General features: G+C 43.4%; 1 protein-coding gene across 1 annotated transcript in view; it reads left to right on the plus strand.

Moving 5' to 3' along the window:
• CALB2 (calbindin 2) overlaps nucleotides 1–21,311 on the plus strand; it is a 139,581-nt gene that overhangs the window by 5,331 nt on the left and 112,939 nt on the right. Inside the window, exons 3-4 of the mRNA XM_033942941.1 lie at nucleotides 18,157–18,233; nucleotides 19,084–19,173. Coding sequence (XP_033798832.1) covers nucleotides 18,157–18,233; nucleotides 19,084–19,173 — 167 coding nt within the window. The remainder of the gene's footprint in view (nucleotides 1–18,156; nucleotides 18,234–19,083; nucleotides 19,174–21,311) is intronic.

Here is a 21,311-nt window from a genome sequence, read left to right on the forward strand (position 1 = left end):
CCAACCCCCCCCCCCCCCACACACACACACAAATCCTACTATACTGCCATATACAGTCATGTGAAAAAATTAGGACACCCCATGAAATGTTCACATATCGATGTCAAATCTTTTTTTTTATTTATCTCTGGAAAAGAAAGTGATGCAATTGCAGGTAAACAAAAAATTTTTTCCTTGATTTACTCATCAAACAAAAGATATCCACAAAAATGTGTATTCTAACTGAGGAATAAATTAGGACACCTTACACTCTAATAGCTAGTGTTACCCCCTTTAGCTGAAATAACTGCAGTGAGACGCTTCTTGTAGCCATCTACCAGTCTCTGACATCAGTCTGAAGAAAATTTGGCCCACTCCTCAATGCAGAATTCTTTCAGCTGTGAGATGTTTGAGGGGTTTCTTCATGTACAGCCCATTTCAATTCACCCCATAGCATCTCAATGGGATTATGATCAGGGCTTTGACTCGGCCACTCCAGGACTCTCCATTTCTTAGTTTTTAGCAAGTCCTTGGATTTACTGGTATGTTTGGGGTCATTGTCATGTTGCAGGGTCCAGTTCCACTTCAGCTTTAATTTTCTTACAGGTGGTCTCACATGTTCCTCAAGCACCCTCTGATACATGGTAGAATTCATGGTAGATTCTATGATGGTGAGCTGGCCAGTTCCTGCTGCAGCAAAGCATCCCCAAACCATGACACTTTCACCTCCATGCTTCACAGTTGGTATGAGGTTCTTTTCCTGGAATGCTGTATTTGGTGTACACCAGACTCAAAATGGTGGAAAGGTCCAGAAAAAGACTGGTGAATTCAAAATTCACACATAATTCTTTATTTCTTTAATGTACCATATGTTGACTCGACATGTGCATGTTTCGGCCAAAAAGGCCTGCATCAGGAATCTCATAAATCTGTATAAGGTACAAAAGACCACATCCAATATTCATTACACAGTAACATATATCGTGCCGTATGCAGTTGGCAAATGGTAGCGTTATTTTACAGCATGATATATGTTACTGTGTAATGAATATTGGATAATAATAATATAATAATAACCGTGTCGAGCTCCACTTCAGTGGAGAAGATGCGGTATATAAACCTAAGGCTTAGTTTAGTTTAGTTTATTCTTCTATACTGCCATAGTTGTGAGACTTCTAGGCGGTTCACACTGAAGAGAGCTGGACAGTCAGCGAGTTACAATATGTTGAAGTCCGGGATATAGTATATAGAAACTTACAAAAAGCATATAGAATCTTACAAAAAGTCCGGGATACAACATATAGAATCTTACAAAGAGCATATAGAGTCTTACAAAGAGGCAGAGATTTACAGCATATAGAATCTTACAAAAGGATGTGGTCTTTCATACCTTATACAGATTTATGAGACTCCTGATGCAGGCCTTTATTGCTGAAACATGCGCATGTCGAGTCAACATATGGTGCATTAAAGAAATAAAGAATTGTGTGTGAAATTTTGAGTTCACCAGTCTTTTTCTGGACCTTTCCACCATTTTGAGTCTGAGTGTTGTGCTTGTGGATTTGACTCTCCTGTGTTTTTCTATCCATTTGGTGTACACCAAACATGTCCTCTTTTCTGGTGTCCAAATAATTCAATTTTAGACTCATCTGTCCATAGAACACTATTTCAGAAGTCCTGGTGTTTTTCTACGTTCTCTCTGGCAAACTTCAGTCTGGCCTTGATGTTTCTCTTAGAGAGCAAATTTCCTCCTTGCACACCTCCCATGCAAGTTAAATTTGTGCAGTCTCTTTCTCATTGTAGAGGCATGGACTTTCACATCAACAGAGCAAGAGCCTTCTGTAAGTCCTGTGATGACATTTTAGGGTTTTGGAGACTGCTTTTAGCATCTTGCAGTCTGCTCTGGGGGTCAACTTGCTTGGCAGCCAGACCTGGGCAAGTTGGCAGTTGTTTGGAAAGTGTTGATGTGATTTGAGCCACTTTAAGTGGGAGGATATGTGGGGGCATCCTAATTTTCCAGAGATAAATTAAAAACATTTTTCAGAGATTTAAAAAAAAAAGATTTGACATCGATATTTGAACATTTCCTAAGAAAGAACTGAATATTTCATGAGGTGTCCTAATTTTTTCACATGACTGTAGGTGGCACCTCCAGCCATAAGGGCTATTGGGATGGTAGACAGGTGGGTATAGTAGGTTTTCGGAGTGTTTTGGGGGCTCACCAAGACCTGCAAGGGGGTTGTGGTGAGATGTTTATGTGGCACCCTTTTTGTGAAGTTCACAGCAGTGCCCTGAAAGGTGCCGCACTACTCTGTTGCCATGTCTGGGTGGCCAGTCCATCACTTTTGCTGACCCCTCCCAAGCCCAAAAGATTTATTTCTAGGTGTTTTGGACTTGGATGATTTTTGGGATGAGAATGTGGTATAAAGATAGACGATTTAGCGGTCTGGATGATCAAACAGCTGGACGTAGAAGTAGATGATTGTTAAAAAAAAAAATGGGCCTTTTTTTCGAGACTTTGGACGCTGCTGACTTTTGATTTCTAGCGCTTTAGGCCCAAAATGAACTTACATGGTTTTTTTTATTATGCCACTCTGTTTCTATTAAAAAAAAAAAAAATGACTCTTCCCAAGATATTAGAACCCCAATCTTTAAGGAACAAAGTTTATAATCACACACTTCAAACCACTCTTACAAACAGACAATTTTTAATTCAAAACTTCAGAGGTGTTTCTCAAGGATCAGCTATCCTCTCATTGCCAAGAGATTTACACACCAACCTCCTCATAAGTTTTGAAAATTTTTTCTTTTTAACTCTAATAACTATAAATTAGTAATTTTAAATAAATATTTATAGGAATTTAAATCCCCAACCCCCTTATTCATCTTTAAAAGGGTGAATAGAGACTACCGTATTTTCACGCAAATAACACGCACCCGTATAAAACGCGCACATGAATATAGCGCGCAGAAATCACGATGATTTGCACAAAAACTTTGATATACCGCGCTCACGGGTATACCGCGCATGCTGCCCGACGCTCCTTTCGCCCGCCCTGACTTTCCGTGCGCTGTCCCGACTCTCCGTTCACCCCCCCTGACTTCCGTGCACTGTCCCCCCTTGAAGGTCTGTCCCCATCCTGAAAGCCTGATGCCCCCCCCGACGTCCGATACATCCCTCCCCCCCCCGAAGGACCGCCGACTCCCCAACAATATCGGGCCAGGAGGGAGCCCAAATCCTCCTGGCCACGGCGACCCCCTAACCCCACCCCGCACTACATTACGGGCAGGAGGGATCCCAGGCCCTCCTGCCCTCGACGCAAACCCCCCTCCCCCCCAAGAACCTCCGACCGCCCTCCAGCCGACCCGCGATCCCCCTGGCGACCCCCACGACCCCCCCACCCCCCTTCCCCGTACCTTTAGTAGTTGGCCGGACAGACGGGAGCCAAACCCGCCTGTCCGGCAGGCAGCCAACGAAGGAATGAGGCCGGATTGGCCCATCCATCCTAAAGCTCCGCCTACTGGTGGGGCCTAAGGCGCGTGGGCCAATCAGAATAGGCCCTGGAGCCTTAGGTCCCACCTGGGGGCGCGGCCTGAGGCACATGGTCGGGTTGGGCCCATGTGCCTCAGGCCGCGCCCCCAGGTGGGACCTAAGGCTCCAGGGCCTATTCTGATTGGCCCACGCGCCTTAGGCCCCACCAGTAGGCGGAGCTTTAGGATGGATGGGCCAATCCGGCCTCATTCCTTCGTTGGCTGCCTGCCGGACAGGCGGGTTTGGCTCCCGTCTGTCCGGCCAACTACTAAAGGTACGGGGAAGGGGGGTGGGGGGGTCGTGGGGGTCGCCAGGGGGATCGCGGGTCGGCTGGGGGGCGGTCGGAGGTTCTTGGGGGGGAGGGGGGTTTGCGTCGAGGGCAGGAGGGCCTGGGATCCCTCCTGCCCGTAATGTAGTGCGGGGTGGGGTTAGGGGGTCGCCGTGGCCAGGAGGGTTTGGGCTCCCTTCTGGCCCGATATTGTCGGGAAGTCGGCGGTCGTTCGGGGTGGGGGTGCGAGTGGTCCTGCCGGGGGGGGGGATGTATCGGACGTCGGGGAGTCGGCCGGGCAAGAGGGCTTGGGCTCCCTCTTGCTCCGATCGTGGATGCGGGTGCGGGTGGGAGCGCGTGCGAGCGGTCGTTCGGGGTGGGGGTGCGAGCGGTCCTGCTGGGGGGGTGAATCGGACGTCGGGCGGGGTGGGAACTATGTTTTAAAACTTTGGTATACCGCGCTCACGCATATAACGCGCGAGGGGTATGCGCGGTAGGTAAAAACGCGTATAACGCGCGCGTTATATGCGTGAAAATACGGTAGTTACTTATCTTAATCAAATGTGCTCAAACACATTCTGTCCTTCAGTCCAGGGAAGTAAATCTGATATGTTTCGCCGGATGAAAGCAGCTTTTTTAAGTACACTCCCTCAAAATGCTGAATCAACTGAATGCCCCAAGGTTCTGGACACCCTATGTTTCTAGGCATTTCAGCTAGAAGGTGGGGTGGCGTACGTATAAAGGACAATAATGGAGGCCACCCACAGCAAAAGACAAGATGTGATGGTAGTAAAGATTGCAAAATAAACAATATTAGCAACTGACTTCTTAGAAATACAACAGGAAGCGAAACTAAACAAAAAAATTATACAAAAAAAGAGCTGGAAAGCAATGACCACAAACGCTCGCAGACTAAGCAACAAAGTTCATGATCTGCAGGCCCTAATATTAGAGACAGGCTTGAATATTGTTGCTATCACAGAAACATGATTCAGTGAATTCCATGGATGGAATGCAAATATACTGGGATATAATCTTTTTAGGAAAGACAGAGATGATCAAAAAGGTAGAGAAGTAGCTCTCTATGTAAAGATCGATATCCAAGTGACTGAAATGCAGGAGACCTGGGGAGAGGAAGAAGTGATATGCTGGGGCTCAGGTCAGAAATTAAGAAAGGGGGCCATGATCCCCTCTCCTCTTTGCACCCTCCCTCGATATCTCCACCTCCCATTACTACCACAAATAAAACAACTTTAAATAACTTCTTTATACACAAAACACGGACAGACCTCTACCAAAGGATCACAAATAGAAATTGAACTGGGAACCCCAGGAAATTAATATCAGCAACTATTATAACACTGAAGAAATAAAACCAGATATGCACTTTTTGTATTGAACGCCTAAGGATCCCAGGTCCAAGTCCACCAAAAATTAGCCATTTCCCTTGCTGTGGTCGGTGGGGATCCCAAAACCCTGCCAGTTGAAGGCCACCTCCTCCAGTCTGACAGCCAGTAATCTCTAAGCTCTGCAGCTAGTGTCAGTATCTTTGAGCTGCCACCGGCTGCAGCGTTTGAAGAGTTCTGGCCGCCAAACTAGAGGAAGAAATCTTCAGCTGGCAGCCACCAACATAGGTATTTATATTTTGCATTTGGGTAGGAGGCAAGGGGCATAGCAGGAAGAAAATTTAGTGCCTCCCATTTTATTGGACTAATACATTTCTCAATTAGATTTCAGAGGTCAAAACCTCTTTCTTCAGGTCAGTAAAGTATACTGCTTACAGCAGGGGTGCCCAAATGGTCGATCACAATCGACCAGTAGATCGCAAAGGCAATGCGAGTTGATCGCATTGCCTTTGCGATCTTTTTCTTCCTGCCTTCCCGAGCCAGGCCAGGCACGTACAAGCACTGGATCCACAAGACTTCACCTCCAATGTCAATTCTGACATCAAAGAAGAAGTTCTGGGCCAGCCAATCGCTGCCTAGCTGGCCTGGAACTTCCTCTCCGACGTCTGAATTGACGTCGGAGGTGAAGGCTTGTAGGCCCAGTGCTTGTATGCACCAGGCCTGGCTCGGGGAAGCAAGGAGAAATCGGCATGGTGGCTTGGGGGCGGGCGGCAGGGAGATAGAAAGAATCAGGGAAGTGGAGAAATCGGCACGATGGCTGGGGGGGCAGGGGGAGAGAGAAAGAAAGACAGAAATAAAAGAAGGGGGCTGGGGAAGAGAGAAAGAAAGGCAGGCAGGGGGAGAGAGAAAGAAAGACAGAATAAAGAGGGGGCAGGGGGAGAGAGAGAGAAAGAAAGGCGGGGGGGAGAAAGACAGAAATAAAGAGGGGGCAGGGGGAGAGAGAAAGACAAAAATAAAGAAGAGGAGAGAAAGACAGACATAAAGAGGGGGCAGGGGGAGAGAGAAAGAAAGAAAGACAGGCAGGCAGGGGGAGAGAGAAAGACAGAAATAAAGAGGGGGCAGGGGGAGCGAGAAAGAAAAGGGGAGAAGGCAGAAAGAAAGAAATATTGGATTTACAGAAGAAGGAAGTGCAACTAGAGACTCATGAAATCACCAGACAAAAAGGTATTTTTAATTTAGTGATCAAAATGTGTCCATTTTGAGAATTTATATCTGCTATCTATATTTTGCACTATGGCCCCCTTTTATTAAACCGTGATAGAGGTATATAGCGTCGGGAGCTGCAATGGGGCATTCAACGCAGCTCCCTGCGCTAAAAACCGCTTAGTTTAGTAAAAGGGGAGGGGGTATATAACACAGTTTAGTAAAAGGGGAGGGGGTATATTTGTCTATTTTTGTATAGTTGTTACTGAGATGACATTGCATATTTTAAAGTCACCTGCCTTGACCTCTGAAAAAAAAAATAAATACAAATGATAATTAACATTTTCTCTGCGTACAGTGGCAAGGCAGGAGGGAGTGGGCATCCCTCCTGCCGATTTTTGCTGGCATGGAGAGGGTCAGTTCCCAATGCCGGTTCAACGCAGAGACATCAGGGAAGGCCATCATCAGTGGGGAGGGGGGGGGTTCATTTTTTTTAATGGGGCTGATATTGTGCATGTGCACACAGCATTTATGCCCATTAAAAAGAAAAGGTTCCCTACCCCGAACAGCTGAGTGTCAGGAGGCTACTTTGGGGCTTCCCCTTCCTCTCAGCTGTTTGGGCTTATCCTGCTAGTTCTACTCTTGTGTGAGAGTCGCTTTCACAGCGATCAATCGACGGGAGAGACAGGGATTACGACGAACCTCTGCATGAATCATTTGCATGCAAAATTTTTAGTGCATCAATAGCTCTTTTAGAATCAGCCAAAAATCGGATTGGAACAGACCCACGCGGTCTTATTAATCCTGTTTAGTGCATCTGGCCATTGGTATATTGTGTTCAATTTTGGAGACCGTATCTGGCAAAGGACATAAGAAGACTTGAAGTGGTCCAGAGAAAGGTGATGAAAATGGTAAGAAGTTTGCACCAAAGGACATATGAGGAGAGACTGAAAGCCCTGAATATGTATACCCTAAAGCAGGGGTTCTTAACCTAGGGTCCGTGGACCCTAGGGGATCCATGGATGGGTTTCGGGAGGTCCGTGAGGGTCAGATAAAAATTAACATTTATATTCACTATACAGCCCAGGTTCCTGTTGATTTTTATTGCAGATAACAAGAGAGTAGATGTAGTAGTAATGGTAGTAGAAAACATAGTAGTGGTAGATCTGTTTTAATTTGCACAAGAGGATTGTATTTCATAATTATTTTTTTTCATAATATCTTTATTGACTTTTTTAAAGAGAACAATAAATACAGTAACAAGATTTACAACAAAAGAGCAATAAAACATTGTTGCTTCAATTATATTATAGTGATGAGCAAGCAATGGCATATCAAGGTGAAGTAATGACATCACAGTACTTATCCAGAGGAGCCCACACTTTATAAAATTGAGAACTGCAATTGTTTTTGGTGGATATTATTTCTTTAAATTTTTGAATAAAGCAGAGATAGTTCCACCATTCAGAGAAATTCAATTGTGAATTGTCCTTCCAATGACACACTATGAGGTGTACCAGTATAGCTACGAATATATCAAAGAGTTTTTTGCATTAGTTGTGGGGATGTTTATTTCTGGATTAAGGGAACAGAGCACAATAGTTTGAAATGTTATGGAGGGGGGAGAATCAATACCTAGAATATTACGTGTTCTGTTCCAGATAGAACACCAGTAATTCTGTATATATGGACAATAAAATAAGATATGACATGACGGTTTCAAAAATCAGCCCTTGGACGTTTTGGTGAGAAAAATGTCCAAGTGCCAATTTATGCTGGTTTTTGTGTTTTTTTTTTACATCTTACCCCCTATTCTACAAAGCCGCGCGATAATGGCCCCAAAGCCCATAGAGATTTAAAGGGCTTTGGGGCTGTTGCCGCACGGCAGCTGCTAGTGCGACTTTGTAGAAGAGGAGGTTAGTGTTTTGAAAATGCCCCTAAAAGTGTGTAGCACTGCATATATCCAGTAATGCTATAGAAATGATAAGTAGTTGTAGTAGACCCTGATGGAATTCTGCCAATATACTTCCATTGATAGAAAAGAACAGGAATGAAAATATGGTGATACCATTTTTGTCCAATAAAAAGGTATCAATTTATTTTCATTCCTGTTGTTTTGTTTTATTTCTGTTTATTACCTTTAATGTGGACTACTGTAAAAAAAACCACACTACTTTATCCAGTTCTGCTTTGAAGCATTCTCTGCTAATCCAATATTGTGCCCAAACTTGTGCACAGATCCCTACCAGCTTCCATGTTCATTGTACCTGTGGAATAGGCCAGATTACATATCTGACCTCCATAGTGAAAGAGAAGTGTATAATTTACCTTCTCTCCCTTCTTCCAACAGAGATCTGATTTCCAACCAGACTCTTTGTTTTCTAAACAAGAAAAGGGCCTGACCTTCAGGAAGGAAAATCTGATAGCTCCCTTTCTTTTTATTTTCCATAATAGAATAATTGAGGAAACTAGAGGAGAGGCTTTAGGAGCCAAGAGAAAGGGAACACGCAAACCTTTTGTCCAACAGAATAAAAAGGTAATATATTGATTGCTCTGACCGACCTCCTGATCAAATGGACAATGCTCATTCAGAGAGCATCCACCTGAGGACTAGGTAACTCAGTAGATTGACATGTGATTACAGAGCTTTGGTTCACTGATTGTTCATATTCAACTCGGATTAGTGATGGAAGTCTTTACCCTCTTAAAGATGTTTGATGAAAACTATTGGTAGCCTCAATGCACTTCACAGGAGGGAAGGTGTTACAATCACAATCATTATTTTGCCCCAGTTGTAACTATTTGTTGGTAGGTTCAGTAGAAAGGTCATATAAGAACATAAGAATTGCTGTTGCTGGGTCAGACCAGTGGTCCATCATGCCCAGCAGTCTGCTCACATGGCGGCCCTCTAGTCAAAGACCAGCACCCTAACTGAGACTAGCCCTACCTGCGTACGTTCCGGTTCAGCAGGAACTTATCTAACTTTGACTTGAATCCCTGGAGGGTGTTTTCCCCTATGACAGACTCCGGAAGAGCGTTCCAGTTTTCTACCACTCTCTGGGTGAAGCAGAATTTCCTTATGTTTGTACGGAATCTATCCCCTTTCAATTTTCATTGAGAATAAACTACCCTTTCAGCTTGAAGTTAGCCCCTCTATAGCAGTATCAAGGGCCATTGGTAAGGTAGCATTTGAGATCTCTGCTGCTAGCTTTGCTACACCACAATACATTCCTTCATAAAACATAAGGGACCATCATGCTAAAGGGCTGAAATATTTAACCCAAATTGATTGTGGAAAAATAGCAACCAGTCTTTATATCAGGCACCAAATATAACTTCAAAATCATTGCCCACCATTGTGGATAGCCCACATTCAAAATACTATTTCTGTTAGACACAAACCATATAAGTAGATGCATAATGAAATTCAAAAAATTTAAAGTAAAAAATAAAATAATTGTCTCTGGCAAAGAGAGGAGGTGGTTTAGCAATAATCCTCCGAGATCACTTCCAGTTTTAAACACTTGACTCCAAACTATCCAACGACCTGGAAATTCTCACCTGCAAAATATCCAAAGAGGACTGTAAAGATAACTTGATCGTCACAGTATTCTATACCCCTCCTAACAAATGGAACCTAGCAAAAGAAGATCTCTATGAATTCCTCCTTACAAATTCTGTAGCCAGCGCCTATAACTTCTCACCGGTTATGTCAACCTACACCTTGAGCAGGAAGAGAACTCCAACGTTGCAGATTTACTTTCCTTCCTCACATCTCTAGGCCTCTCCAGACCACCTCCAACAAAAACTCACAGGAAAGGCCACCACTTAAATGTGATCAGATCTCTTTCCAACACCCCTACCACCCCTAGTGTAAGTTTTAAAGGTGAAACCTGGGCTAACACCCCCATGTCATACCATCTCCTATGTAATTTTGAATTACACTGGCTCAAATAACAAACCAAATAGAACCCTAGGATCATTCACAAAGAGAAAACGATATGGACTAGAGGACAACTTAACCCAGTTGAATTTTGGTCACACTATAGCCTAATATCCATCCCTGATTCAGCCCCAAATTTCATCCTAGGATGGAAAAATTTCAGTAATCAGATCCTTAACGACATTGCACCACTGAAAGTATGTATAAAAGACACCGTTTATTAGCCAGCTGGTTTGATGCTGACCTATTATCTCTAAAACGAGAAGTACGTAAATTAGAAAGAATATGGTGCAAATCAGGAAAAGATATTGACAGGCACACTTGACGTCTAAAAGCCAAAGAGTACAAAAGTATGATCAAAGAAAAGCGCTGCAAACATTACTCCCAAACAATCAACTCCCCTTCGCTGAACAGCAAAGAACTCTTCAAAAATAGTCAAGTCCTTATTTGATATTGATCTACACAAACGCTCCCACACAGATCTCCCACCTTCCGCCGCAAACCTAGCTGACTATTTTGCCCAAAAAATTCGCACTCTGAAAACGTCTCTTGTAACTACAAGCTCAGACCCGTCAATCAATCTATCTGCCCTAGAAAATGAAGGCTCAACTACTGACATGATCTGAAATCACTTCGACAACCCAGATTGGAACCAGTTCCTCATGCTCTATTCTAAATATGCTAAATTCAACTGTCTTCTAGATAATAGTCCTTCGGCTATCATGAAAACAGCCCCCCTCCCATTCAAAGCCGAACTTTTCAACTGGGTCTCTCTCTGTCTGTCCACTGGCCACTTCCTGTCGGAACTCGGCCATATTCTTGTGACTCCTCCTATCATCAAAAATCCCAAAGAACCAGTCTCTTCGGCGGCCAACTACAGACCCATTGCCAATATCCCTCTCTTCCTCAAACTAATAGAAGGTCTAGTTAATCTTGACCTTACAAAACACCTCGAGAAGTTTAACATTCTACACGACTCTCAGTCAGGATTTCGTACAAACTACAGCACAGAAACTGTCCTAGCATCATTGTCCGATCACCTCTTCCATTTGTTTTCTCTGGGCAAAAGCGCACTGGTACTTCAATTCGACCTAAGGAGTGCCTTCGATCTTGTCGACTACGACATTCTGATCAGATGCCTAGATTCCATTGGCATCTCGGGACAGGTATTAACCTGGATCACTGGCTTCTTAAAAAACCGCACCTACCAAGTCCACAATGATGGCACCTTCTCCCAACCCTGGAGCAACCCCTCTCTCTCCTTCTCTGTTCAACGTCTACATGGCACCATTGGCTTGTATGCTATCCGATCGAAAACTGAAAGCATACATCTATGCCGATGATATTACTATCATCATCCCTATAACCTCATTGACACAAGAGACTAAATAACTCACCTCTTCCATTCTCAGTAAGGCAGAACAATGGACCACTCAATTCAAACTAAAACTAAATCCAGAAAAAAACCAAGCTTTTCCTGGCAAGTCCCAATCACAAGTTAATGAATACCTCTCTGAAATTAAACGGGCTTACCTACCCAATCAACTTACTATCAAAATCCTAGGAGCCACTCTGGATCGATGCCTGACATTTGAAGATCATACCAATGCCCAAATTAAAAAATGCTTTTGCACTCTCTGGAAACTGCGTACCATCAAACACTATTTTGACTTCCGCTCCTTTCGACTACTGGTTCAGTCACTCATTCTAAGCACCTTAGATTACTGTAATATCATATACTTGGGATTCTTTAAGAAAACCATAAAACACTTAAGAATAACACAGAATACTGCTGTCCATCTTATTTATGGTCTAAAAAAGTTGGATCATGTAAGCCCGTTCTACAGAAAACTTCACTGGTTACCAATGGAGGCAAGGATCATCTTCAAGTTTGCCTGCCTTTGCTTGAAAACAATAACTGGTTCATCCCCGATCTACCTGTCGCACCATTTTGTATTTCCAGGCACCTCCTGCACACGTAATACCTATCTGTTTGTCTTCCCCTCCATGAAGAGCTGTATCTACAAGAGATTCCTCGATAGAACACTGTCATTCCAAGCTGGCAAATAGAATAAATGTCTTACCACCCTCATTTCAAATACACCCTCCTACCAAGCCTTCAGGAAATCAATCAAAACATATCTCTTTGACAAATTTCTCTGACTCCCCCCCAACCCCCCAATGTATTGTACCGCTGATATACTTACTGCATATCTGACCTATTTCCGGTCTTACCCAACCATTCTCGACTCCCTAATGTAATCGATCTACTCAACCAATGTAATTGACAATACTCTCTGTAACTTCGCTGTCTATGTACAGTTTCTTCCTCTGTAAACTGCTCTGAACTGCTTCTGGTACTGCGGTATACAAAAATAAAGTTATTATTATTATTATTATTTCAAGCAGTACTATAGATTGTAATGCCATATAGAGAACCCAACCTAGTACCAAGTTTCGTTTCCTTCATCAGGGGCATGGCCTTGACAGCAATTTATTCTCAAGCTGGAACTCCTTCCCAAATGGCCACCACAGGAGCAGCCCACCCTTTGTTGTGCTGCTGTGTGTTAGAGCTTGTTGTAAGAGCAGATAGCATAGCTGGTTTTAAGAAAGGTTTGGACAATTTGCTGGAGGAAAAGTCCATAGTCTTTTATTGAGAGAGACATGGGGGAAGCCACTGCTTGCTCTGGATCAGTAGCATGGAATGTTGCTATTCCTTGGGTTTTGGCCAGGTACTAGGGACCTGGCTTGGCCACCGTGAGAAGGACTACTGGGCTTGATGTACCATTGGTATGACCCAGTAAGGCTATTCTTATGTTCTTATCTTATGTAGAGGAAAAGTTTGCACTGTTATTGCCCATGTCATCTCTCTTCTGTAACTGGACAGTGTATAAGAGCACATATTTAGAAGATGAAAGGAGTACCTGAACTGATGCTGCTCATGCATTTTCTCTTCTGCAGAGGGGTACACAGGGAAGTTGGATTTTTTTTCCACATGACATTAAAGGCTAGATCAGTGTCCCGCAAACTTTGTCAAGCTGCGGCACACTAAACATAGTGGCCGCAGCTCGAGGCATCCAGAAGTGTGCAGATGTCACCACGAGAGGCACATCCTATAGACAGTCAGCAGACGCCTCTCCTCCTCCCTAGTGTGTCGCAGCACACCTGAAATCTCAGGAGGCATACTAGTGTACCACGGCACACAGTTTGCGATATACTGGGCTAGATGTACTGAAGTGCACTACTGCATTAGTGCATAGTTACAACATTAATAAGAACATAAGAATTGCCGCTGCTGGGTCAGACCAGTGGTCCATCTTGTCCAGCAGTCTGCTCACGCAGCAGCCCTTAGGTCAAAGACCAGTGCTCTAAATGAGTCCAGCCTCACCTGTGTACATTCCAGTTTAGCAGGAACTTGTCCAACTTTGTCTTGAATCCCTGGAGGGTGTTTTCCCCTATAACAGACTCTGGAAGAACATTCCAGTTGTCTACCACTCTCTGGGTGAAGAAGAACTTCCTTACGTTTGTGCGGAATCTATCCCCTTTCAGCTTTAGGGAGTGCTCTCTCGTTCTACCTACCTTGGAAAGGGTGAACAATCTGTCTTTATCTACTAAGTCTATTCCCTTCAGTATCTTGAATGTTTCGATCATGTCCCCTCTCAGTCTCCTCTTTTCAAGGGAGAAGAGGCCCAGTTTCTCTAATCTCTCACTGTGTCCTTCTTCATGTACGGCGACCAGTGCTAGACGCAGTACTCCAGGTGAGGGCGCCCATGGCCCGATACAGAAGCATGATAACCTTCTCCGATCTGTTCGTGATCCCCCTTCTTTATCATTCCTAGCATTCTGTTAGCCCTTTTCGCTGCCACCAACACATTGCACGCGCGGACGGCTTCATCGACTTGTCAATCAGAATTCCCAAGTCTCTTTCCTAGGAGGTCTCTCCAAGTACCGCCCCGGACATCCTGTATTTGTGCATAAGATTTTTGTTACTGACATGCATCACTTTACACTTATCCCCGTTGAACCTCATTTGCCATGTCGATGCCCATTTCTCAAGCTTGATTATGTCACGTTGCAGATCTTCGCAATCCCCAAGTGTCTTCACTACTCTGAATAACTTCGTATCGTCTGCAAATTTAATCACCTCACTCGTCGTACCAATGTCCAGATCATTTATAAAGATTTTGAAGAGCACGGGTCCAAGCACTGAGCCCTGTGGCACCCCACTGGTGACGCTCTTCCAGTCCGAGTTTTGTCCATTTACCCCCACTCTCTGTTTCCTATGCTCCAGCCTGTTGATAATCCATGTGAGTATGTTATCAGTACATCGGTCCCATTTCATAAAATGAAGCCTAGTAAATAAAGCATATAAATGTGTATTAGTGCTTTTTTAATACCTTTTAACAAACTTGGTCCTAAATGTGCAACAGAGTGGATAAGCAGAGAACTCAAATACTGGCCAAGTACTCTGCAACTAAGTTTCAGTGCAAAATGTGCACAGAAATTTTAGGGGCAATAGAGGATGGTGATAAGATGCTGATGTTCAAGCGGCAGGAAGACCTTGGATGATCATATCTGGTGTTATCAAGGTCACAAAAAGAGTTATAAGGTGATGGTAAGAGCCAGAGAAATGATAGCAGGCATTTAGGGCTGAACCTATAAAAAAAACCCAGAACTGATAATGCCTCTCTATAATTTGTCAGTGAGATGTCTAGAGACCATCAGTCTCACTCAGGATTTTGTAGACCTCAGTCATATTTCCCTTTATTCATCTCTTTTCCAAGCTGAAGAGACCTTACCTCTTTAGCCTTTCCTCTTTATCGTTTTGGTTGCTCTTCTTTGAACTTTTTCTAATTGTGATATACCTTTTTTTTTTTTTTTACAATACAGGTGACTAGAATTGAATGCATAATGTAATGCAAAGTGTTTCACAATTTATATCTGTAAGCTACATGTATATGCTTGCCATTTTTCAAACCTACTTGTGTATGGTATGAAAAACCCACTTGCATGTGTAACTTATATGTTGTCACACCCGCGCTCTCTGCGAACACCCTGAGCCGTCGGGTAGTGACACAAGGTTTGTTACTGGCATGGTCCCTTTAGAATTAGGGTCTCCTTTCAAGTTGGTAGCCGCTGGCAAATGCCCAACTAAGCTTATTCCCCAAGGGCTTTGAAAAAAATCACGCTTGTCAGAATGGCCTTGGTGCAAAACATAAGCTTTTATTCGGCCACCGGCCGTGGAATCACTGTGCCACTCCCGGTTTTCCTGGTAGCATGAACATCATACAACAACCAACAGAAAAAGTTCCTTGCACCCTTGATCACCCAGCAATCAGCTCTGGGCTTGGTTGATAAGCCACATACAGTCCTTAGTATTTCATGAGGCTAGGAAGTGAAACAGTTAGCACAAATAACTTTCCACTGTAGCTTTACAGAAGAGACATTCCTGTTCATGTCTGAGAAATATTCTGTGCTGTCCTGCAGTGCACTTACTCTCTCCAGCTGGGCTGGACTTTCTTCCTAGTCCCGAGCAGGCTTTTCCCTGAGAGGGTTAATCTCCTTCTCCCTACGAGGCCGGCAGGCTAATTGAGTTAGTTAGTTGCTATGGCAATCTCTTTACAGCTGGGATTTTCACGGAGCCCTGAAGCCAGGAAACTCTGAGGTTTAAACTAGCCAGCATTACAGCCTGGCGTTTGGTTCAGCTGTGAACATAACCTGAAGAGGAGATTACTGTATCCTTTACAAATTCCAGCACACTAACATGTGCAATAGCAGGACAGGATTATTTTCCCTAGTAACTCCCACAGTCATTAATTCAAAGAGCAAACAGAGAAATACAGCCAAAACAAAACCTCTGTTCACAGACCTTTTCCAGGATATTCAGCTCTCCATTTCCTCTGACCAGCTTTCCTGTATAGCCCCACTTTCCTCCAACACCATTGGCTCTGGGGGAAGGAATTCGGTGTCCAAATTACCAGTCTGTTCCTCAGTCATTTCCCAGTCAGTGCTGAGGAACTGCTCAGCCCCGTCCTGCCTCTGCTCTACTGCCAAGCCTTGTTCTGCTCCTCCTCCTTCCTCCGGTCTGAGGCTCCTCCTCGTTCTGGCTTCCGTTCCTCTGCCTCCTTCCCCTGCTCCCCTTTAGCTCATTAGAGAGTCTCCATTTAAGCTGAGGGAAGAAACCACTCCCCTTTTGCTGCAGGGAAGAAAGTTTTCTTCCCTTGGCTTGAACTGTTCTCAAGGCACCCTGCTGTGCTGCCTTCTGCTTCACAGACTCTGCAAACCCATAAGACCAATCTTTACTGCTTGATCTCAGGACATTATCAGATCAGTCCCAGCTTTCTGGACCTGCTTCCCTTTCTCCCTCTGAGTCCACAGGATAGTCAGCTGACTTACTCCCCCGAGCTCTGACTTGGTTCGCCCCTCTGCATCTGGGCTTGTAATTCCTACCAAATCTCTCTGTGACAAGACTCGGGGTTGCAGGATTGTCACATTGTTTAAGTTGTTGTATGCCTTCAGTGGCATAGTATATTTATGAAATGCAGGCAAAATACACATGCCCTTCTGCACTATTTTAGTAAAGACTACGTTGGCAGATCCTTTCCTACAGTAAAATACTACCATAATTGTACATGTACAGACCTGAACATATCAATTGGAGCTTTTACATTCTATCTAAAATAGGGCTGTATATTTTCCTTAACATTTTTGTATGCTTCAGATGGTGCCAGTGTGTCTGTCATTCAGCAACAAATTGTTAATAGTGAATATGAGTGATAATATCAATAGAATGCTTTATTGCTTTCTGTCTTCCCAGTTATGCTTCCAAAAAATGCATTTTTTTTAAAGAATCCTATTGTCAAAAAGACAGAAAATAGATGAAATCCTGCATGTAAAAATAAATGAACCAAACCCTCTAGGAATAGAGAGATTCATCTACCAAATGAATGATTCCGTCTGAATCATTTCCCTGTAGTGTTAGAGCTATAAGAAAGTTTGGAGGTAATATTTAGCCACCATAGTCAGTGCTGACTTCAGACACTGACCACAGTGTTTAATTTGATACCTGGTTATTCAGCACTGTGTTGTACTTGGATACTGTTGTACTCCAGCGTTAAGTGCTCAGATAACAACTGGCAGCCCGTGACAGCGATTTTGCTGTCTTAATTTGCCCAGTTATCCAGATCCTGGCACTGGATATCGTAGTACTCATACAACATCTGTCTCTGTCTTATCTCCACCTCTAGACTGTCCCAGCACTATCCAGAGAACACTGGAGCAGTTGGTGATCATTTTCAGCAGCATTATCAAGATAATGGCATTGGAAATTACCAGTTGGCACCAAAATCATATACAGGATGAGAAAGAACATATATTCATTTCAAAAAATACCCTTCTCAAATGTCATTTCAATTTTCTTAGTTATTCAGAGGTGTAAATCTACTATGAATAGCTCATAAACTTAATTCCTTTTTGGTTACTATCTATGGGACTGAGCCTCAGATCCCCGTGTGTTATATATGTTTCACAAGTACACTAGAAAGGGAATTAACCTCACTGGATCATGCTCCCCTCCTGCCCTGTTGTTAATCAAAAACACTTTTAGTTCTTAAACTTATGGTTTTTAAACAAGGACTTAACTTTTAGATCCCGGGCAGGATGTTGATGAAAATAGGCAGTGAAAAATCGTTATTATTCAATTTCCTGCTGTCTCTGCGCTAGTCCCTTTGCCAAAGTTAAGCTAGCTGACCGTTTCGCCCTCAGGCTGCGTCAGGGCTGTGGACCAGTATAATGTTGCGGCTCTATAATTCACAGGACATGATTCTGGCTCTTCTGTATCTCCCCTGTAGTAATGAAGCATTAATTTCTTTATCTCTTTTTTTAGGAAATGGTTATATTGAAGGTAAAGAGTTGGAGAACTTTTTCCGGGAGCTAGAAGCTGCCAGGAAGGGAGCTGGAGTGGTGAGAACACCTCTTTTTTTTGTTATTGTTAAGTATTTTTCTCCTCTTCCTTCTCTCCTCTTCATTTTTCTCCCTTCCTGTGTTCATTCTCTCTCCCATCAACTGAATCCTCAGTACAGTGAACATCATGAGAAGACTTTTAAGAACCTAATATTCAAAGGGTTATGCTCAAAACTATGAGAGAGAGGCTCCTAAATTGGCCTCTTTGAAAATTTGCAAGGCCTCTTCTATTAAAACCTTGACATTTCCTGCAAAGTCCTGAAATCTGGAACAATAACTCCTACAATTCTATGAAAAAGAGGAAAGGCATTCAGATAAAAAAACAAACCAGGTTGAGTAGTTTACAAGAGATGCTGCAGCCCAATATGATTTCACAAGTATGAGGTCATAATGGTGCCTCATTGCTGTGTATGACTTTATAGCTGGGCAAAAGAGAAAGTAAAAAACTTCAGAAGAGAGCAGGAGAAGTTGTGCTGGGATAACCCAGCAGAAGGTCATTTTCAAGAGCTTTCAGAGGCAGTCAGAAGAACAGGGTTTGGAAAGACCAGTACAGTTTGAAAAGTGAGAACTGCAGTTTACAAAGGATCTCCAATGGCTCCATCAGCACCCCTTTCTCCCTGCCAAAAGAATCAGATGCAGGTAGGGAAGGAAATAGAGAGTTTTGAAACAAGATCAGAATACATCAGAAACCACCACAGTTTTGGTTTTATGTTTTTTGCAGTGTTTCTCAGTCCTTTTATACCTCTCAAATCAGCATTCCTGGATAATTGCATTATGTACAATTAGTTCCTTCACAAGGTTATTGAAATGAGCCATTCTTATGAAGAAAGAATCTCTCTTTTTTGAATAGGAAGGTGCAACTGTCAACTTTGGAGAAAAGCTGAGAGAATTCATGAAGAAGTATGATAAAAATTCTGATGGGCGTATCGAAATGGCCGAGGTTAGTTTCATTATCAAGAATGAGTCGATAGGCTCACATGCATATATCAGTTGAATTGTATGTTGGACAGATATTCATAAAAAATAAAAGGAGTGATTTTCAAAAGCCAGAATTTACACATGTAAAAGGACTGAGTGAAAATTGTCCAACCTTAACCAGGTTGAAAGTGCAAATCAAGTTCCACAGAAGTATGAGTCCTGCCTAGACTCTGCCCTGAAAAACACATGCTATTGGGGGGGGGGGGGGGTGAGAAATTCATCAGTGTGTGTTACTGTTAAGATGGGTTATTTTACTACAAGTCATTTCCCATTTTATCCAGTGAGACCTTGTGCTAAAATAGCACAACTTGTGTTAAAATAAGCTGTCTTAATATTGATGAATCCTCCCCCCTCCCAAAGTGTATTTATAACAGTGATGCCCAAATCTGTCCGGGAGGTAACCCAGCCAGTCAGGTTTCAGAATACCCACAATGAATATTAATGAGATTGATTTGCTGCCTTGGTATGCAAATCTATCTCATGAATACTCATTGTGGATATCCTGAAAATCTTATTGGCTAGAGATCCTCAAGGATATGGTTTAGGAATCACTGATTTACAGAATAGCACTTAGGCAGAATTTTGGAACTTATACATGTACAAGGGGGTGCACATGTGTGCTTATATGCTATGATTATAATCATTTTTGTGCATAATCATTTTTAATCTTTATTTTCATTATAGACATTTGTTTTTTCAATTATGGGGTCCTTTTACTAAGGCGCGCTAGCCGTTTTAGCGCACGCTAAATGCTAACACATCCATAGACTGTATCGGTTATAAAGTTTTATTTGGATTGACTCCAACCTACCTCTATTCCCACTTTGAATTTTTTTTAATTCAAATAAGAATACACGAAAAACAAACTGGCATGTCGTTATAAGAGATTCTTAGGAAAAACTTCTGCATTTCAAGCTAGTGCAATGAATTCATGTTGGAATACGCTTATTCCCCAAGCTCAGTCTTATTACTTATTTAGAAAAATTCTTAAAACTTATTTTTTGATAAATATGTCACTTAATTGCTATTTTGTATTTTCTGAGAAATTTTGATATGCTTATGTAAGTAATTCACTGTTTGTGCAGTTCCTTCTTGCTGTAAATCGCCTTGAACTAATGGTTTGGCAGTATATAAGAATAAAAATTATTATTATTATAGTGCACACTGATATTTAGCTAGTGCGCCTTAGTAAAAGGACCCCTATATACCATATTTTTCACTCCATAAGACGCACTTTTTTCCCAAAAAAGTGGGTGAAAATAAGGGTACGTCTTATAGAATGAATACAATCCCCTCCCCCAGTATCTGTTTTTAATCGTGGCACAACCTTCACCCCCTTCTTTACCGTCCTTCCTAGCGCTTCTCCCCGCCCCCTCCTCTGTTTCACTGGAGACCAGGGCGCGCGGAAGTTACGCGTTCCATAAACAAGCATCTCCCACTGCCACTGAAGCCCCCATCGTGAGCCTCTGCATTCGCCCCATGGCAAGAGAACTGCTGGCGCTGCAGAAGGAGATGCGCACGAGGCTTGCTGCTGTTGCCGCCCACAAGCAACACAAAGCCTTGTCGTCATCAAGTGCGGCCTGTCCGAGATCAGCACCACCTGGCCGTAAGCCCCAGAGGAGAAGGCCGAGACCCGGGATCCGTCATCGCGGGAGCCTTCCGCCAAACGCAAGCTCCTCTACCAGGGCTCTAACAAGCGCAGCCTGCCCGAGATCGGTGTCACCTGGCCACAATCCCCAGAGGAGAAAGCTGAGACCCGGGCTTCATCATCAAGGGAGCCTTCCACCAAACCCAAGCTCCTCTATCAAGGTCTTGACAAGAACAGCTTGGGAAGGCAGCAGTACCTGGAGCGCAGGAAGCTCTTCGGAGACTTGAGGTTGGAAATAACTTTGTTGGGCAGTGCTGAGGGACAGCTTGGGTTTATGCAGGTTTTAAATTACTATCCTATGATCTTATAAAATCTGAACTAACTGCCCCCTCTATAGTAGGAATAGAATCTGAACAAGCTCAGCTGATTATGAACTGGAATCAACTGGTAACTTTTAGGAAGATTCAGTGTTGAAGGGGGGGGGCTGCCTGCCCTGCCTCTGCCTGCCCTGT

Source organism: Geotrypetes seraphini, chromosome 4 (genome assembly GCF_902459505.1).
Source record: "Geotrypetes seraphini chromosome 4, aGeoSer1.1, whole genome shotgun sequence".
NCBI lineage: Eukaryota > Metazoa > Chordata > Amphibia > Gymnophiona > Dermophiidae > Geotrypetes > Geotrypetes seraphini.